We start from the raw sequence: 21,538 nt of genomic DNA, 5'->3' as shown, positions 1-21,538 counted from the left end.
CAGACTGCATACTTGCCCCTCCTTCCAAAACTCTTGCATTCACCTCCCTAACAACCCCATCCTTAAACAGATTAAACAACCATGGAGACATCACACATCCCTGCCGCAAACCTACATTCACTGAGCTCATAACTATTGTTGCTCTTAAAATGCAGTGGTAAACATTTTCATGCTGTAGTTATTGTCTAAAGCTACTGAGGATTACAGGCTATACTTCTACATGAAACAGCAAACAGAATGCAGTAACTTATTACTTTCTCTGAACCAAACCACCACCACAATACAGTATCTACTTTCCCATAATAAAGTCTGCTTACTCAAGTCAGTGCATCTTTGCAGAGTTGACATTATATCTCACTATGCACACCATTACCCTACGTGGGAGACCAAACTGGAGACGAAGTATAAAATAAACAAATAAATATGAATAATGATAAAAACAATAATACTAATGTTTGAGGACAATATGTGGTGTGAGGTGGTGTGATCGAGTAAGTAATGAAAGGGTAAGAGAGATGTGTGGTAATAAAAAGAGTGGTTGACAGAGCAGAAGAGGGTGTATTGAAATGGTAGGGTCACATGGAGAAAATGAGTGAGGAAAGATTGACAAAGAAGATATATGTGTCAGATATGGAGGGAATGAGAAGTGGGAGACCAAACTGGAGGTGGAAGGAGGGAGTGATAGAGATTTTGAGCAATCAGGGCCTGAACATACAGGAGGGTAAAAGGCGTGCAAGGAATAGAGTGCATTGGAACGATGTGGTATACCAGGGTCAACGTGCTGTCAATGGATTGAACCATGGCATGTGAAGTGTCTGGGATAAACCATGGAAAGTTTTGTTTGGCCTGGATGTGTAAAGGGAGCTGTGGTTTCAGTGCATTACACATGACACCTAGAGACAGAGTGTGAACGAGTGTGGCCTTTGTTGTCTTTTCTAGTGCTACCTTGTGTGCATGCAGGGTGAGGGGGTGCCATTTCGTGTGTGGCGGGATGGCAACAGGAATGGATGAAGGCAGCAATTGTGGATGTGTACATGTGTATATATGTATATGTCTGTGCATGTATATCATGTATACGTTGAAATGTATAGATACATATATGTGTGTGTGTGGGCGTTTATGTATATACATGTGTATGTGGGAGGGTTGGGCCACTCTTTCGTCTGTTTCCTTGCGCTACCTCGCTAACGCGGGAGATAGCGACTAAGTATAAGAAAATATAGATAAAATAAAAAAAAATTTATGATTCAAATCAGAAAGGACTGTAGATTAACTTACCTGTAAATGATAACGATTGTCGTTGGAGTGTGTGGGAAACTTGGGGAAGCAGGCAATGAGAAGTGCAGCAACAGCCATATTTGAAGTACTTAAGGAGAAGCGACCACCACCTAGGAACAGGAAGCCTAATGACATGTGGATTGTCAGGTGGGAACCATACCTGAAACAAAGAATGCACTTAAAAAGCCAAACCTACAATGAAAAGGATGATAACATCATTTCTCTTACCAGATAGATGCTAATATCAGATATGTGCAGATAACATAATAAGTCAGATGCATCGTTCTTAAAGGATATAACAAATTAACACTTGGTGCAAAGAATTATCCTTCCTTGTCACTTAAAGTTTGTGTGCCTTGTGTGAGGTCAATTTGGCTGCCAGTGGGGGGTCAACAACTCACTCACATGAGCACTATACAACCTGGAGTGCTAAAAAGCATAAATAGAGGAGATGGGAACAAAAGGATGAAGCTTTATATAATACAACATATATCTGAAAAGAAAAACTTTTCATCTCTTAAAGTAGTTTTCTCTTTGCTCAAAATGATATAACGACTAATATCCTAAATTTGGAGTGACAACCAAAATAACGGGATAAGGAATAACCAAAACATGAAAAACTCCTAAACAGAGCAGCAAAATCAAATATAAAATCAATCACTTGACTGTAGTGGATTATCAAAATCTACCTCAAGGGTAAAGGGGAAGAGTGGTTCGGAAATGTCTTTAAGAGTAAGATCAGGTGTTGGTGTTAGGACGAGTTAAGGAAGTGTAGTACTAATATTGAAGCAGGGATTGTGAGAAAGTGTGAAAGAGTGTAATGAAGTGAGATTCAGATTGATGTGGTAAAAATGACAGTAGATTGCAAGACATGCATGATTATTAGTGCTTATGCACCTGATCATGAAAGGCAAGTGTTTTGGGAGCATCTTAGTGTGTGTCAGCAGTTTTGATGTGAGAGACCAGGTATTAGTGATGGGAGATTTAAATGCAAAGGTGAGTAATATGACAGCTGAGAGTATAATTAGGGGGAATGGAGTATTCAGTGAAGTGAACTGAAATGTTGAACAGCCTGTGTAGTTGTATGCTAAAGAAGGGTTGTTGATTGGGAATACCTAGTTTAAAAGGAGGGACATACACAAAAAAAATAATATGTGAGTAGGAAAGATGGTCAGCCGGCATTAATGGATTGCACACAAATTGATAAGCATGCAAAAGAGGGACCTTTGAATGTGTGTCGAGAAGGGCAGCTGGTGGGATGTCTGATCATTACCTTGTGGCTATGAGGATGAAGATTTGTAGAGGCTTTTAGAAAAGAGGAAATGCTATAGGTGGGAGAATGGTGAAAGTAAGAGAGCTTGGTGAAGAGACTTGTGTGAAGAAATACCAGGAGGTATTACTGTAGAATGGCAAAAAAGCAAGAGTAAACAAAGCTAAGGGAGTGGGTGAGGAACAGGAGGTATTTAGGGAAGCAATGCTGGTATGTGCAAGAGAAGTGTGTAACATGTGGAAGGTGGGAGGTGGGCAGGTTAGAAATAGTAGAGTGGAGGAATGGTGAGGTAAGTTACCAGTAAAAGTGAAAAGAGAGGTATATGGGCAGTACTTACAGGGAAAGTGGGCAAATAATTGGGAGATGCAAGAGAAAAAGCAGCAGGAGGTTAAAAGGAAGGCACAGGGGTTGAAAAAGATGGCATATGAGAGTTGGGATGAGCAAGTATCAGTAAACTTCAGGAAGAACAGGAAAATATTTTGAAAGGAGGTTAATAGTGTGCAAAAAACAAGAGAACAAATAGGAACATCAGTGAAGGGAACCAATGGGGAAGTGGTGATAGGTAGTGATGAAGTGAGGAGGAGAGTAGGTATGTTGTAGGACTCGTGAATGTGTTTGATGACGGTGGTCTATGAAGTGAGAGAGTCATGGAAAATGGTTTAGTGAAGAGAGAAGAGGTGGAGAATGCTGTGCATTAGATGAAATGTGGTAATACAGCTGGAGTGGATGGTATTATAGATTAATTTCTTTAGAAAGGGGGGGACTGTTGTTGATTGGTTAGTTAGGATTTTCAATGATGTATGGGTCATGGTGAGGTGTCTGGGGATTGGTGGAATGCATGTATAGTGCTTATGTGTAAATGCAAGGGGGATCATAGTCAGTGCTCAAACTACAGACATACAATAAGTTTAGTGTGTCTGATAAGTTGTATGGAAGAGAAGTGATTGCAAGGGTGAAGGTATGTACAGAGCATTAGACTGGGGAGGAGCAGTGTGGTTACAGAAGTGGTAAAGATTTGAATGAACCATGTGTCTGCTTTAAGGTATATGTGTGAGAAACACTTTGAGAAACAGAAGGGTTTATATGAGGCATTTCTGAATATGGAGAAAGCATATGAGAGAGTTGATAAAGATATCTTGTGGAAAGTTTTACAAGTATAGACTGTAAGAGAAAAGTTGCTATAAGCAGTGAAAAGTTTCAATCAAGGGTGTATGGCATGCGTTACAGCAGAAAGAGGAGAGGGAGTGGTTCCAAGTGAAAATTGTTCTGTGGCAGGGGTGCATGATGTCACCATGGCTGTTTAATTTGTTTATGGATGAGTGGTGAGAGTGGTAAAATGCAACAGTCTTGTAGAGAGGGGTGAGTAATGCAGTCTGTAGGGGATCAGGGGGCCTGAGAAGTGAATCAGTTGATGTTTACTGATAACACAGCACTGGTGGCACATTCAAATAAGAAATTGCAGATGTCTGAGAGTGTATGTGAAAGGAGGAAGTTGAAAGTAAATGTAAATAAAAGTAAGTTTACTGGTGTAGCAGGGTTGGACAGGTTAGTCAGGGTGTGAGTATGAATGGGGAAAATCTGGAAGTGAAATGTTTTAGATGCCTTGGAGGAAGGTGAAAATATTGGAAATGGAATGTCTTAGGACATTATGCATTGTGTGGTGGTCTGATTGAGTAACAAAAGGGTAAGATAGAGGTGTGGTAAAAAAAAGTGTGGTAGAGAGAGCTGAAGAGGGTAAGCTAAAATGTTTTAATCATTTGGAGAGAATGAGTGAGGAGAGGTTGACAAAGAGAATATAGGTGTCAAAAGTGGAGGGGACAAAGAGAAATGGAAAGACCAAAATGGAGATGAAAGGATGGGGTGAAAACAGTGAAGATTTTGATTAACTGGGGCCTGAACTTGCAGAAGATTAAAAGCAAAAGGCATGCAAGGAATAGAGTGAACTGGAACAATGTGGTATATAGAGGAAGAAATGCTGTCGTTGGCCTGAACCAGGGCGTGTGAAGTGCTAGGGTAAACCATGGTAAGGTCTGTGGGGCCTGGTTGTGGATAGGGAGCTGTAGTTTGGTTCATTACACACAACAGCTACAGCATGGATATGAGCAAATGTGCCTTTTCTTCATCTGTTCCTGGTGCTACCTCACTAACATGAAAAATGGTGACCACGTATGAAAAAACTTTAAACTACAAAAATGAATACACTTAACAACTTCATATGACTGAAAACATTATGTTAAAAGAGAATTGATAAGAGTACAAAAAAATCCTGAAGTGGAGCATTATTTGTAAACAGGAAAACCACCATGTTTAGTATTCTAGGCATGAATGTGCAAGCATAGATATTAAGTCAAAGCCTGCCATGGGCCCATGTCACATGACAACCTGTTCTCTGGGTGTAATGATCTTATTTTCTAACTGCTTATGATAAATGTCTTGTGTGTATGCAATTACCAGTCAGTTCATAACAGGAAAAGAGTTTGACACTTGTGGGACCCCACCTCTTAGACTTTCTTTACTATCAATAACTTTTGAAATATTTGTATACTGCTAGGATTAACTGTCTTATTACTTATTCTATTCCAACCATTCACCACCCTCACACCAAAGTAGTTTTTTCAAATCTCCTGTTACTTTGTCACTGCATCTCAGGAAGAATTGTTTTGTCAACACTGTACAACTGACCTAAAATCTTTAATGATGCAATCTTGTCACCCCTATCTGTTCTGTACTCCACTGTGGATAAATTCATTGCTCTCAGCCTTTCACTGTAACTCATCTTTCTCAATTCAGGTATGATCTTATATGCCATTCTCCAGACTCTCTACATTAAATCTTTGTGCATCTTAGCCCATTCACTGTGGGATGTTGATACAGCAGTATCAAATATAACTCACAATGACTGCAGGGTTTAGTGAGAGCTACACCTTGTAAAATTTCATGCCTGAGGTACTGGCAAGAAGAAAAATAGTGATAATGTTAAGACGCAGCATGAAGAAAATAGTGATATTAAGAAATGGCAACACAAAACTTATACCAGACAATGAGTCAATTGTTCTTGAGTAGTAATCAGAATGTTAGTGGAAAGAATACAATATCTACTCACTACTAGACCACCTTTAGCTCTTGAAAGTCCATCTGAAGACTGGGGAACAGACATTGTAAGACTTACTGATATCCTGGATGCAATAGAGTTTAATGGATTCAGTGAGTTAGAAAGTGAAGAAGAAAAGGAGAAAAGTGAAAGATGATCCAGATGCCATACAACAGAGGACTAAAACGAAGATCAGCTGGCAGTGAATGTCCATGTGGTTTGCCAGAAAATGGAAACAGTGTACAGTATCTATGAAATAACTATCCTTTTGCTTTATTTTTTTTGTAAACATACTTCTTTCCTTATAAAGTCACTCATTTCATGTAATGCAAAAATACTAATCAGACAACTAGGATTTATATGAGTAAAGAAAATGTGGTCTCAAATAACATGAATGGAAAGATCTCTGCATCATCTGAATAAGCATTATTGGCAATATGCATTAACAAAAAAGATATATGGACAAAATGATTTGTGCTAATGTGAAGACTTAAAAACTCAAATGGATTAACATCATAAAGAATAAAAATGTGGAACTGGAAAAACTCAAAAGAATACTCATGCATCTGGAAGTGATAATATGAATTTCCTCTCATACACAAGCAAACTTTGACTCTTCTATGAGAAGGTCAGGGGAACAGCCAAAACATGTTATATTTTTTCATACACGGGGTAAGTACTCTACCAATCTCCGGTCAAAATATGAAATAATTAGCCCTTTGATTTACTAAATTCCCCTACAAATGGGGGTATCTTTATATCGACAGCAGGTTGCAATGAATTGGTTAAGTTACAGTGGCAAGACTTAAGAAATATGATCCAGTTCTAGCCAGCATTGTGAGTAAATTATCAAACATATCCTAATCCACACACTTAAATATGAATGTAATATTTACCAAGAGACAGTTTGCCTTCTTAACAAATATTCTGATGCGGAGCTCTGGCAACAGGTAATTTAAGCACACTGTTGAACTGTAAGTCGCTCACAAAAACTTCCAGTGGCTTATTTCCGACTTAGTAATAATCTCACCAAAACCTTCTTTCACTCCATCTCTCATCATTATTTTGCAATTACTTGGACTGAAATTAATTAACTAATTCTCAGACCACTTTTAGAGTTCATCTAAGTCACTTTATAAGCTGCTGCAATCATCACAACTCTTTACTCCTCTCATGACTCTGATATCATCTGTAAACATGTTTTCATGAGTCCAACCCATCATGCAAGTCTTCTACATAAACCAAGAAAAACAACATGCTCAGAAAGATCCCTCCAGCATGTCATGGGTAACCCTAGCATATTGCAAAATGCTCCTTAAACCTGAGTCCCATGCTCCTTTCCAATTCAGTGATCTTCTACCAAGTGAAAGGGTCTACCCCTCATTCCTGACTGCAGATCACATTTCTCAATCTATTCTTGATTCAGTAGTATCAAATACTCTGGCAGGAATTACAAAGTCTGCCCATTTATCCCTCTGATCTGAAATGAAGCTCACTTTCACATAGAAGTCTAAATAAACAAAATAATAAATAAAAAACGGTTTACTGAATTTAGGCAACCATTTGGCTGAAAATACAGTTAAGGTATTACAAAACTAGGAGTTCATAATGGTAACTAGTCAACTAATCATAAAAGAGCTTAAGATCAAGGTAGGTTGGTTATTTCCACACTCTGGACAATTACACTAGTGAGGTACATCTTCATAGGCAGCATGGTAGAAATACAGGAAGGTTTACAAAGTAAATAATAGAATTGTATACTTGGTGACAACTAGTTGAACATTAAGTGATGAATATTTACAGTAATATAGCTAGTATATGACATACCACACATCTGAACTAAAACAGAGCTGTTTACTTGCTTAACTCTGCACTTTTTCAAGGACTGCTTATGACTTTCATAAAAGTAGCCATAAGACAGTTCTTAATTCTTTCTGTGTAAGTTCTGACTGGAACAAGTTGATTATGGTGATGGACAGAAGTCTGTGAGGGTAGGGTATCTGAAGGAGAAAGTTTCAGGGATGGGGGCATGTCAGTAGTTCATTACCAATCTGCCATGCAAACTGTTGATATCATGTCAGGTTCAGCAAGGTGGGGGCCTCTTGATAGGTGGTGTAAGATGGGCCCAAGATGATTGTGCATGCTCTTTTCAGCTGGTCCCTCTCTGTAGCTGTGAGGGAGGAACAACCAGGCTGGGAGGCACAGATGAGCTTAGGTGGAATGAAAATGGTACAAACATTCCTGGACTCAAATTATGAGACACCTAGTGATCTCTATTGGTGGAGAGGGTAGGGACAGTACAAAAATTTGATGATAGTGCTTACATGACTCTTCCAGTTTAAACCATCATCTATGGGAAAACCATGATGTTTAAAGTATATGACTACACAGAGGATGTCAGGTCCTAGTCTGATGTCAAAGGGCAGGATGTGATCTGCACCCAAGTTGATGTGCATAATCACAGTCTTGGTGTGATTGATGTTGATGTTATTAGTCATAGTTCACTCCTGAAGGATGCTGCTGATATTCTGAAGGGTTAGGAGAGTTGTTGTTTCATAATGACACCAAAGGTGGAGTCATCTACAGACTTCCAGCTTTGGTTTGTGTCCCTAAGGTAGCACAGTGGAGGTGACCCCCCTTAAGTCGACAGCTTGGTGTTACCCAGCCAGGAAGTCCACCAGCCATGAGACAAGACACCCTCATAGTCCTAGGTCAACAGCTTTCTCTATGATGATGCTATGGCTAAAAAAGATGAAAGCCTCAATGAAGCTCTTACACTTCTTCAAGTTGTGGTAAAAGAAGTCTAGGAAGCTGATGATGCAGTGAGTGGTGAAGGATGACCTCATATTTCCAAACTGCTGAGGGTCTGCTGAGTCAGCAATATCAGCATAGGGTCAGTCAACCAAAAAACTTCACAGACAGACTGGGGATTGCAATGATGGCAATCGGGTGTAAGCTAGTAAAAGACTCTGGCTTGATGGGTTTGGGTAGTGGAGTGACATACACTGTCTTCCAAACTGTGGAGCATTTGTACTGTTTTGAGTGAAGCATTAATCATGGCAGTCTGAGGTGTAGCTTCTTAATGGAAGAATCCCTTGTACAGTTTCACTAGAAGATCTATGGGTGTGATCGAGCATTTGGCTTTAAGGCAGTGAAGTCACCTAATATTCCTCCACTGTGTTTAGGAGAGATGGGTTTGGTAGGTGATTGGCATTGTGATTGTAAATTTGGTGTGCAGCCTCTTCAATTCTAAGATGAAATTGCATTACCTTCTTCTCCTGAATCAGCATTGTCTCCCAGTTACATAATTCCCTTTGCAAGTAAAAGTCCATTTGCTTTTTGATTATCTTACCAATTTTTACTGCCCTTACGTATTAGGAAGACTGGTCTGTGGCTCAGTGTAATTTCCTGATCACCATTCTTAGAGACAGGCATGATATTTGCCTTCTTACACTTCTTTGGCACTACCCTTCCTCTACTGCCCTATTAAACAATATTTCAAGCAGCCTCAGCACATGTGAAAGACTTCATCAGGACCATAACTTTTACATAAGTCCAGGTGATTTCTACATATTTCAGTACTTTTAAAAGCTTCTTCCCCATCCCATCTTGCTAATCTTGGAGCAATAGTGTTCTCTACGGTGAAGACACTTTTTAACTAATCACTTAACACCCATCAGCCTCACCCTCCTTACTCCCACAATACTCACACCCTCTCCTCCCATCATCTTCACATCACCTCCTCCCACCTGTTACACACCATTACCTCCTATCAACATCACACCCCTTTCACCCATCATCCTCACACCCCTTCCTTCCACCGTCCTCACATCCCCTCCTCCCACATATTTCACATCACTTCCTCCTTCAATATCACACTACCTTCCCCCACCATCTTCACATCCACTACTCCCACCAGCCTCATTCCTCCTCCTCCCATCAGTCTTGCACCACTTCCTCCCACCAGCATCACATCCCGTTCACCCACCATCCTCACATCACCTCCTCCCATCAGCACTTACACCCTCATGTTTCTCTCTTTTTGACATATCTTCTCTGTTTGCATCTAATGACACCAATTCTCTACGTCATTCATTGTTGATTTTCAACAACTTTCTACAGAACTGGTCTGTTCTCATGTTACAGAAATCTCTTTCACAGTCTTTACTCAAAAGAACTTGTTCAACTCCACATTGCTGCCATGATTATATTTCCTCTGTAAGTCTTGCCTTCTTCCTGATCTCTCTCTTGTGTCCTCTTTAACCACACATTGAAATTTAAGCAAAAGATGATCATTCTTTCCAATTGTTGAACAGGTTGAACCTCTTTAATCTGGGAACCTAGGACTCGGCCATTGCCAGACCACAGAATATGCCAGAAAACAGAAACTGACCTCTAAGGGAACCCCCTATGTACACATTTGCCCAACCCCTAGTCTTGCCAGCTCATTCTGCATACATACTGTTGTGTCACCAAAGGTAGAACAAAGCTTAAAACAGAAAATAGTATAACAATCAATGCTTCCAAACAAGCTTTTTATTGTTACATCACATTACATCAGAAGTACCCCCAGATGGAGACCCCTCCGTATCTTGGGCAAGGGTTTTTCATGGCATACAATGGCATCTTGGGCAAGGGTTTTTCATGGCATACAATGTCAATATAGGGCATATTCATCAGCATCATACACTTGTTCTGGGGCTAGGTTTTCCGCTGCCAGTAACTGTGCAAATCCATCCACTAACTTTGTCGCAACTTTGTGATGAGTAGTTAATGTAACAAACAACCATAGGTTGGTAGATGGCTTTGGTCAACTCTTGTTACTATTGTTATTTTTATTGTTATCATCAAGGTAGCCAGTCCACACCAAATCAGTCCCAACCAGGCATCTGGCTCATACACTCTCTATCACTTTGTAAATGTAGCTGTTGGTTGTTTAACAGAAAATTGGAGTTTTTATTGATTCTTTTAATACAACCTTACACTACAAGCTTCCATGTCAGCATTATGCTTTTCAATGCACACAGTACATACTGAAATTCCATGTCTCCAATTAAACTTGTGTGACTACCCTTGCAAATATTCACAATCGCAATCTAGCTTTAGGTTTCTATGAAAAACTTTAGCATGCTCAAAATGCATCTCCCAGATATGCTTACACCTTCATTATGTGAGAGCTTAAACCAATCTATAAGTGCACTGTTTATTTCTGAACTCCTGACACATTTCAAAGTTTTCCAAAACTTTAAACTTTTCTGGCTGTCATTTTATGCAAAAAAATGAATACAAGATATCAACAGGACTGTTAATTAGCTTAGCTGCAGTGTAAATAATTTCGACATCCTAGCACTGCTAACAGTGCTGCCCTGGAGGCAGATCCACAAATTAATGGCGGCAGATCCAAAATGTGCCAGACCATGGGAGTTACCGGACCACAGAGTGCCAAATTAGTGTGCCTCTATCATATTTGATATGTCAAATTTCCAAGGACAAGAGTCCATATCAAGTCTGGGCTTTAAATGAGCTGAAATGCAAAGAGGGTTATTGACTGGATGAAAAAAGAAGAGGACAAATATTTCAAATCTCAGATGAAATGGAAAACCTACTTTTAAAAAAGGCTAAGTTTTAGTTGTAGGAAAAGCATGATGATTCAAGATGTTGGCAAAGAAAAAGATATCATAACAGCCCACCCTTGAGTTGCCAATGGACACATAGTAATCATGTGACTAGTAACTTGTTGGCAGTACATGGGCTAGCTAATAGTGAGGTTGACACAAAAAACTACTGACTGATAGCACTGACATCACATATTATCTAAATCTTTGAAAGCACTGACAAGCAAACTGAATAATTTTATGGAATTGAAGAAACTACATAACCAAGGACAAAAAGGATCTTGCCTCTCTCAGTTCCTTTGTCATTATAAGATTGTTGAAGTTCTGGAGAATGAAATGAACAAAATGCTGATGTGGTACACACTGACGTAAAACAGCATGTGGGTTATGTGATCATGGTGTCACAGCACATGAAACACATAAGATGGGAATAACCAGAAAAATTGTAAGCTGGATATACAACTTTTCTGTTGGATCACATGGTATAAACCAGGTCATTGTAGTGCCTCCATGGTTAAAGATCAGTGCCTAAAGGAACTGCACTTGCAACCCCCTATTTCTCATTCTTATATCTGTGATTAATGCAAACATAAATCAAAATTTGATATCATCCTTTACAGATGATACTGGAATGAACATAAAAATCTCATCAGGAGAGTACATTGAAGGTCTAAAATCATACCTAAACACAGTCTTCACTTGGCATCTAAAACTAAAAAATAAAGTGCCTTTCAATGGAGAAATGTTTTAAATCTGGTATGGGGAACATGAAGTAATCAAGAACAGTACAAAATACCTCAATGATATAATCACTGTCATAGCTCAACTGAACAATATGACAGACTTAAGAGTAATAGTGCCTGATGACAGTTACCTCCTTTAGAAGGATGATGGGGTGGATCCTGCCAACTTTCAAGACAAGAGAAATCAATGATGACATCCTTCAAGGTGATAATTCTTTGACTAACTGATACTGCTGTGTGCTAACATTACTCAAAAGAGTCAACTATGCTGGACGGGTAACTGCTAAAAAAGAAAAATCATTCTAAAACAAGGAAGATATGAGAAGACTAATAGGGTGGAGGTTAAGAGGAACAGAATAGAATAAGAAAGCAGGAAGGTGAGCACCACATGCTTTCTCAATCATGAAAAAATCTTGTCACAGGTAAGTACAGAAGGATAAACTGTGGAATTAGAAAGCACTAAAAGATCTTTCATGGCCTATACTGATGTGATAAAAGAAAAGAATTACTAAGAATGGCTTAAATCACTGAGACTGTACTCTATAGAGCACAGACATGAATGCAATATCATCATCTACACCTAGAAAATCCTAGAAAGTATGGTCCCCAACCTACACTAGGATACAGCTTCCTGCTGGCATGAGAGGCATGGTATGAAGACTGTAAACTACCTTTAAAGTCAAAAGGAGCAATATGCACAAAATGAGAGAACATTTTAAACAGCTAGAGGCCAAATCTCTTCAACAACCTACCTGAAGTCATCAGAAGCACCATGGGAAGTAAGGTAGAGAAATTTCATCAAACCCTGAACAAGTCTTTCTAAATTGTACAAGGTCAACCACACTGTAGCAGCTAAGTGGGCCTGCGAGCTGCAGCTTCCACCAGCTTGGTCAAACAACAACAAAAAACTTAGCAACCCAGACCCAGCCTAGGCTGTTGGGATAGAAGGCCCCTCTAGACTAACTCAACTAAGATAACTTCACATAACCTACCTACTATGACTTGAGAGGTGATCTTCATTGACAACCTGCTTCCAGTGTCCTAATTCTATGAGGAAACAAACTATATGAAAGACAGACAACTCCCTTCCTTCTAAAAATAAGATGTAGTAATCTCTTATCTACAAAACACCAGCCATGTTTATCAGACAGAACCAAGCATGGTGTAAGCTTTGACTGATTGACATTCAACCTCAACACATACATCCCCAGGGTATAAATCAACCTCCTGCTCTCTATAACAGCAGTGACAATCTTTTGGTCTCTACCCCTCCTGTATTGCCCTATGAGGGTACAAAAAGAAAGACCCCAAACGACTTAAAAAACGACCTAAAACCAGGGAACAACATCGGAAGAAAGGAATAAGGGGAGGGGAGGGGAGCAATGCTACTAAAAAGGTACCATCTTCTAAACTAAGGCACAATCAGAAGTACAAAGTGACCAACAGCACAAAAAATCATAAAAGGGTACCATAAGATCATAAAAGGGTACCATCCATGCTACGGTGGAAAAGCCAGCAACTGGTCAGCCCTGATCTTGGCTGTTAGAGGAACAATGGCATCTTCACAAAAGCAAAATTGGTGATCAGCCACGGAATGGGCCCAAGACTTAGTGAGCTTGCTACTATCACTGAAAGACTGGTTTCATGAAGAATGAGAGGTAATTACCCTATCAGAGGGCACAGCATTAGAGAGATCTAACCCTATGGGAATGTAAGGATTCTTTCAAAGTTTGTTGGACTTTCTGACCCAGGAGAGAAATAAACCAAACAAAATTCAGATTTGTGCAAAGGAAGGGAGGGGTGTAATGTGAAATGGTAATGAGTAGCTGTTCCTGAGAGACAGAATATGCAAAAACTCTCTATCACAAACCTTCTATGAGCAAAAATTATCTTTCCCAAACATTCTGAAAATAATTACTCTTGTTGTTATCTACCGCACTTTCATAAATTCTGCAACTTTATCTTTCCCTTACGCAAATTATTTACTACTCACCCAACTGTGGAGTTTGAAGGTCCAACTCTAGATCGAAGGTACCGGATGATCCGTAATACATCTAGATCTCCTGTTCCAGCCATTACCATTGACAGACTAAGCAAAATTACATTAAGGCAAGTCTCTATTGTTGATTTCCCAGCTAGCTCAGCAACACTCCTAAAACAAAAAATAACATTCAATCAAATCCTGTCAATGTAATTATGAAGGCAAGAAAGTTAAGCATATCTTCTGGATAAAACATGAAAAACATAGTTGGAAATACTCATCCTCCTCTCTACCTACTCACACACACTCACCTTACTATCTTGATAAAAACTCCTCACTACATCTAATACCTTTCCTCTCTTGTGATATATCTATAAATCTTTCAAAAAAGCATCTCTATCAAACCTATCAAATGCTTTTTCCTAATCCATAAATGCCACATACAAACCCCTTGGTTTTTATCACACACGCTCTTCAAAGAAAACACCTGATCCACACATCCTCTACACCACCTGAAACAATACTGTTCCAAATCTGATGCTCTGTATTTGTCAACACCTTCTCAATTACCAATCTTCCATATAACTTACTAGGTACATTCAACAAATGTATATCCCTGTAACTTGAACACTCATCGTTGTCCCCCTTGTCTTTATGCAGCAGCACTATATAAGCATTCTTTCAGTCCACAGGCACTTTATCATGATCCATTAATACACTGAAGATCCTAACCAACCAATCAACAACAAAGTCATCCCCATTCTTAACTCAACTGCAATATTATCCACTCCAGAAGCCTAGCTACATCTTATGCAAGGCTTTTACAACCTCCTCTGTTTTCACTACACCACTTGCCATGACTATCATGCTGCATACCTCACTGACCCAAATGCCCTTCATCTGCCACCCTATCAACACATGTCTGCAAAAACCTTTAAAGTACTCACTCCATTTCCTGTTCACCTCACCAGTGCCAGTTACCACTTCCCCATTTGGCCCCTTAACTGACATCCTCATTTGTTGTCTTGTTTTTCTCACAATGCTGACCTTCTCCAAAACATTCTCTTATTATACCTGAAGTCTGATTGCTCACCCCATCTCTCATTTGCCCTCTTTTCAGCCCCTGCACCTTCCTCTTGACCTCTAGCCATATCATTTCATATATCTCCCACTCACTTGTACTCCTTCTTTGTGACTGATACCCAAACACCTCTCTTTTCTCTTTTATGAGCAACTTAACTTTGTCATTACCCCACTTACTGTCCTTTCGCACCTGCCTATCTCCCACCCACCACATCCCTAACACTTTTCACACATACAACCACACTTCCCTAATATACCTCTCATTCCTCACCCACTCCCCTACCTTCATTTACTCTCATCTTTTGCCATTCTACACTCAACCTATCTCAACACCTCTTCACACAAGCCTCCTGTTCAAGCTCACTCACTTTCACCACCCTCTTTTAACACCCACATAATTTTCTCTTTTCCAAAATCCTTTACACTTGCCTCTACCAAGTAATTATCAGATATCTAACCAGTTGCTCCTAAGGTTATCCACATTTAAGTATTTTTCTTTTGCATGCCTAACAACAAATACATAATCCAATAAAGGCTCTTAACCATCTTTCCTGTTCTATGTATACTTATGTATGTCACTCTTTTGTAAACTGGTACTCCCAATCAATCCTTTTTCAGCACACAACTCCTCAAGCTGTTCACTGTTACTTTTCACCTCAATGAATGCCATATGCTCCTGAGTGAAACCCTCAATTGCATCATTACCCACTTTTGCATTCAAATCATCCCACACTATTACTCGATCTTTCACAGTAAAACTACTCACATACTCACTTATCTGCTCCAAAAACACTTACCTCACTTTGTCATCCTTCTATTGACCATGTGCATAAACACTAATAATCACCAACCTCACATAATCCACTGTCATTTTTACCCAAATCAGTCTAAGGCTTACTTCTTCTCACCCTTTTAAACACATACACACACACACACACACATCATATATAATTTTTTTTCCTTACGTTTGCCATTTCCCACATTAGCGAGGTAGCACCAGAAACAGCTTCATCCAATCGCATCCATTCTCCAGCTGTCATGTATGCACAACTACACCCCTTAGACCTTTCCTTGGTTTCCCACAACTACTTCATATGGCCTAGTTCAACCAACTGACAGCACATTGTCCTCTGCAAAGCAATTCAATCTATTCCTTGCATGCCTGAATGTTCAGGTCATGAGCTTTCAAAGCATCTTTCTCTCCATCCTTCCATCTCCCCCACGGTTTTCCCTTGTCCCTTTTCCCTTGCACTTCTGACAGGTATACCCTCTTAGTCATCTGCATCTTACACATCCTCTCTATTTCTCCACACCACTTCAGCTCTCTCATGCATACTCATCTTGCTACCACACCTCTTTCTAACCCTGCCATTTCTAATTTGATCAATTCTCCTTACACCATATACTGTCCTCAAACACTACATTCCTAACAAATTCACCCCATCCTTTACATTTTTATTTAAGGCCCATGCCTCATGCCCATACAGCACAGATGGAAATACTATACCATAAAACATACCCATCTTTGACCTAAAAGACAGTGACCTCTCCTTTCTTACAATCCTTGATTCACACAATACCAATGGCCCCTACCCACCATACAGCTCACTTCAGCTCCTGTGGTTCCATTCACTGTCATAGTCACTACCAGGTATATAAAACACTCAAATTCTTCCAAGTTTTCTCCATTCAAACTCACACTCCCTAGCTTGGACACCAGCTTCAGCAATTTAACACTCAAACCTGCCCTACGCATTGTATCATCAGCACATCCTGGCTAAAGACCAACTTTTACCTTGAACCTCTCTATCTATTTACACGCATGCCTTACTCTCTTGTTAAAAACTCTATTTCTAACAGCTTTCCTCTCACACCATATATTTGTAGCATGTCCCACAAAGCTTCTTTACCAATCTATCATATGCTTTCTCTTGACCCATAAATATGCCTCATACAAATCCTTCTGTTTTCCTAAGTATTTCTTACACACATTCTTCAAAGTAAACAACTGATCCATACATCCTCTACCACTCCTGAAACCACAATGTTCCTCTGTAGTCTGATGCTCTGTGTATCCCACCACCCTATCAATCATCACTCTTTGATACAATTTACCAGGTACACTCAACAAACTTATATCTCTGTAATTCAAACACTTACCTCTGTCTCCCTTGCCTTTGTACAAGGGCATTATACAGGCACTCTGCCAATCCTCAGGCACCTTACCACGACCCATACACACAATGAAAATCCTAACTAACACAATCATCTCTTTTAAGAAATCAAACTGCAAAATCATCCACATCAGCCACCTTACTGCATTTCATCTTAAGCAGGGCTTCACCACCTCTTCTCTTTTCTCTACACCACTTGCCATGACTCTCTCAGCTCACATACCTTCTTAATCACTATTGGCTGCTTTATAGTCACTAAATTGTTTTGCATACCTTTTGGTAAAGTTGGTGAACATCCTTGTATACTTCCATAAAATTTGAAAAGCCTCACTGTTTGCAGAACCAGCAAACTTTAATCCTATAACCATACAAGCACCAGCCAATATGTTGTAGTAAGCCTGGAATATAAAATAACTCATTAAATGAAGAATATGGTTTTATTACTAAAACAAACTTTAGGTAAAAAGTGGATTCCTTTTTCAATGAAGTTATGTAATCATGACATACTGCACCCTTTGACCAATCATACTTGAGCAACAGACATGAAATAAACTGACTATGACTACTAAATATCTGAGAAACCATGCTTACAAATAACCTTTAACTTGAAAGCTTGCAAAAATTCTCATGTCACAAAGAGTAATACTCAGCCAGATGCAAAGATACAGCTAGATATCAATTATAATCAAGATATTGTAAAACATGAAAAGTAAGGGTATGTATAGAAAAGACTTTCCTATCATACAAGCATAATACAGTGCTACACAAGATGAAACTTAATACATGTTCACTGTATACTAATGCCCTAAAATATAACAAAGTACAGTAAATCACAAAATAAGCTATCTTACCATCCATCTATATTTCCAATGCCTCTTCCCTCCAGGAACTCCCAAAAAGAGGGTAGCCATGGCAAAAGAGTCTCCATTCAGCCCTGTCCTTGCAAGCCTCTCTCTTGCATTACAACATTCCACTCATTCTTCCCAATTTCTCTCCCTCCAGTACTCTTCCACTCTATTTCCTCATATCAAAGGTGGTTTTCATCTGACACCAACTCCTTTAATCATACTATCATACATTCACCTTGTAAACCCCCTGTCTTGCATTCTTTCTATGTGCCCACTCTAACACTCCGCAATTCATTCCCTTTCCATTCCGTGCCATAAATCTCTCACACATCCCCTCGGTACTTTCTTCATTCCATTTAGTCATACCACATGCTCCTTATAAATAATCCATTTCCACACTCTGGATTCTTGATGTCTGTAACTTATCCCATGCCCATGTTTTGGCTCAATAATTACACCTCTTTCCTTCATTATTCTATCAAAGGACCCAATGACCCTGTACAGCTCTCCCCCTCATATCTCTTTCCCTATCACCATACTTACCCAAAACAGCTCCTAAATACTTAAATTCCAGTCTTTCTCCCCCCCCCTAATATTTATAACACAGTTTAGTGCACTTTCTTCTCTCACACCACAGAACTTTACAAAATCTATACTTTCACTATGTTTCCTTTTAAACACCATTACTTTACTTTTATTCACATTTACCTTCAACTGCCTACACTTATACACACCATAAAACACATTTAAAACCATCTGTAACTCCTCTTCACTCTCAGCAAATAACAATATCATCTGCAAACAAGCTTGTCACTAGTCACCATACCTCACCACCACACTCCATCCCTACACCCCTTTTCCCTATATTTGCTTCCATTTTTCTTATCACTCCATCCATATACTGTGTGTTAAAACATCAAGGTGACATCATACAGCCCTGTCTCACACCCACATTTACTAAAAAACTTTTGCTCAACTCTCCATCCACTCTTACACATGCATTTGCTCCTCTACAAAAGGCTTTCACACCATCCAACAGTTGTCCCCTTACCCCATATATCCTTAACACATCCCATATAGCATTCCACTCAACTCTATCAAATATGTTCTCCAGATCCATTAAAGCTGCATACAACTTCTTAACTTTCACTAGATACTTTTTCACAGTCATTCTCACCTGAAAAATCAGATCCACACATCCCCTACCTCTACTAATACCTCCTACTCATCACTTATTCTGCATTCAGTTACTTCAATCACTCTATTAATCAACACTTGCACACACTTTTCCTGATATACTTAACAGACTTATTCCCCTATAATTCTAAGTACATCCTTAGCACTTTCCCCTTTGAATCTGGAGTAATAGTAGCTAACTACCATCTCACATCCTTCATATTAGGATTGCTGGTCTTACTTTCTGTCTCATGAAAACAGGACTACCGGGCTTGTCCTGCCATCTTCTCCTTACAAGCATCATACACCTTCTCAAACCTGTTTTTACTCTTGCCAACTCCTGTCCACTCTAACAATTCTAAGTGTTATCATGACAGTCCAACAAATCTGTGGCCCCTAGTCCCAGGCATCATAGGGTGCTAAGAATCTCCGGGTTTCTGTCTAACTCTACTGCCAATGAGAGGGAAGGCTCTGGCAGCAGTAGTGCTGGCCTCTCCCATGATCTTCCCTCTCTGTAAGACCTTCCTCTTTTTGCTATTCACTGTATGAACATTCGTAATCTTTCTAGTAACCTCTCCTCTGATGAACACCATCTGTCTAGCACCTCTCCTAAAATCTTACTTCTCTCTAAAACACAACTGTCTAATGATGTTCTCATTAGTCCCTTCCCTTTTTCATATACTCCTATAACCTCGACTCATGATTCTGGTTCAAAAGTGGTGTTTCTGCTTATCATAACATCAAAACACCTGCTGCATGCCTAAAGGACCTGAGTCCCCAAACTCTGATGTTGTGTGGCTCAAAGTCTGTCTCCCATCCACCACATTTTCCTTGTTTCACCTAATGCTCTCCTAATTCTACAAATTCTATATCTTCCTTTGACTATCTAAACTCCAGTCATGAGACCATGACATCCTCTCACCTGCAAGCTGAGATCCTCTACCTTAGGGATTTCAATGGTCACCACAGGGAATGGTTGAATTCCTCCCATACGGGTGATAGAGGAGTTGAAACCCTCATGCTCTCCATTCTCAATCATTTACAGCAAATTATCTTCCATCCAACCCATATTCCTAACTACTGTGACCACTCTCCTAATATTCTGGAGCTGTTTTTCACCTATAGTCCACCCTGCTGTAAGTACAGATTTTTGCTCCCAATTGGATCATCAGTTCACTTATAAATGGTACCTATTCTAACAGCAACTCCCCCTCCAGCAGCCCTTTTTAGGCATAGATACTGGCACCTCAACAAAGCTTATAGGAATAAATCATATTCTTCTTTTCTGACTTTCCTTGGGTAAATTATTATCTCTTATGTGGTGATGCTTCTGTCTCTGCAAAATGCATAACAGAGGTTATTCTTTCAGAAACGCAAGCATTTATTCCCTCCTCCTCCAAGACGACCTCTTCATCCAATCCATGGTTCAACTGTTCTAGCTCTGTGGCCATTCTGGCAAGGGATAAGGCATATAAATCTAGGAAAACTTTCCTTCCTCTAACTCCCATTCAGCTTTTATCACTGCCCATAATCACTGCAAGTACATTATCCATGAGTAAAGCATTCCTTTACTCAAAAAAGTGTGATAATGTCTCGTCATCCACTGATAGGTCTTTCTGGTCTGGGCATCACTATCAACTTCTGTTGCTCTACCTTTCCTTCACTTTTCTGATTTGACAGTATTATAGCTGTTTCTCCTGTACACAAAGCAACTCTCTTTGGTTCCTGTTTCTCCTCTAACTCCACCATGGATGACTCTAACATTCCTTCACCTCTTGATGCTCCTTTTACTAATCTCATGCCCCTCCTCGTAATCTCTTTTTGAACAGTCCAAAAAGCACTTCTCTCTCTGGACACAGGCAAAGCTTATGGTCCTGATGGCATCCATCCCCATGTACTGAAAGAGTGTTCCACTGAACTTAAGCCTGTGATTGCTTGACTGTTCAGTTTTGTTTAAAAACCAAAACTTTTTCTTCTCCTTGGAAGCATGCATTGATACATCCAATCCCTAAGAAGGATGACCATCTTTACCCCTTACCCTTTCCATTTCCAAAGTCTTTGAATCCTTCCTCGACTCCCATATCCTTAGACACCTTAAAAATCAGTCTTTTCTTTGATCACCAGTATGGGTTCTTTAAGGTGAGATCCACTGGTGATATTCCTTCCTGTCGTACTAATATCTGGTCATCATCCTTGAAAGATTTTGGGGAGTCATTTGTAGGTGCCCTTGAACATATCCAAGGCTTCTGACTCGGTGTGGCATTGGAGTCTTATCTCTA

At 39.6% G+C, this 21,538-nt stretch overlaps 1 protein-coding gene across 1 annotated transcript in view; it reads right to left on the bottom strand.

Moving 5' to 3' along the window:
* Positions 1-21,538, bottom strand: part of shtd (anaphase promoting complex subunit 1) — a 596,397-nt gene that overhangs the window by 406,205 nt on the left and 168,654 nt on the right. The window contains exons 14-16 of the mRNA XM_071673058.1: positions 17,509-17,633; positions 13,991-14,149; positions 1,279-1,438 (exon numbers count right to left, since the gene is read on the bottom strand). Coding sequence (XP_071529159.1) covers positions 1,279-1,438; positions 13,991-14,149; positions 17,509-17,633 — 444 coding nt within the window. The remainder of the gene's footprint in view (positions 1-1,278; positions 1,439-13,990; positions 14,150-17,508; positions 17,634-21,538) is intronic.

Source organism: Panulirus ornatus, chromosome 18 (assembly GCF_036320965.1).
Source record: "Panulirus ornatus isolate Po-2019 chromosome 18, ASM3632096v1, whole genome shotgun sequence".
Classification (NCBI taxonomy): Eukaryota; Metazoa; Arthropoda; class Malacostraca; order Decapoda; family Palinuridae; genus Panulirus; species Panulirus ornatus.
This window is presented reverse-complemented; position numbering and strand designations above follow the sequence as displayed.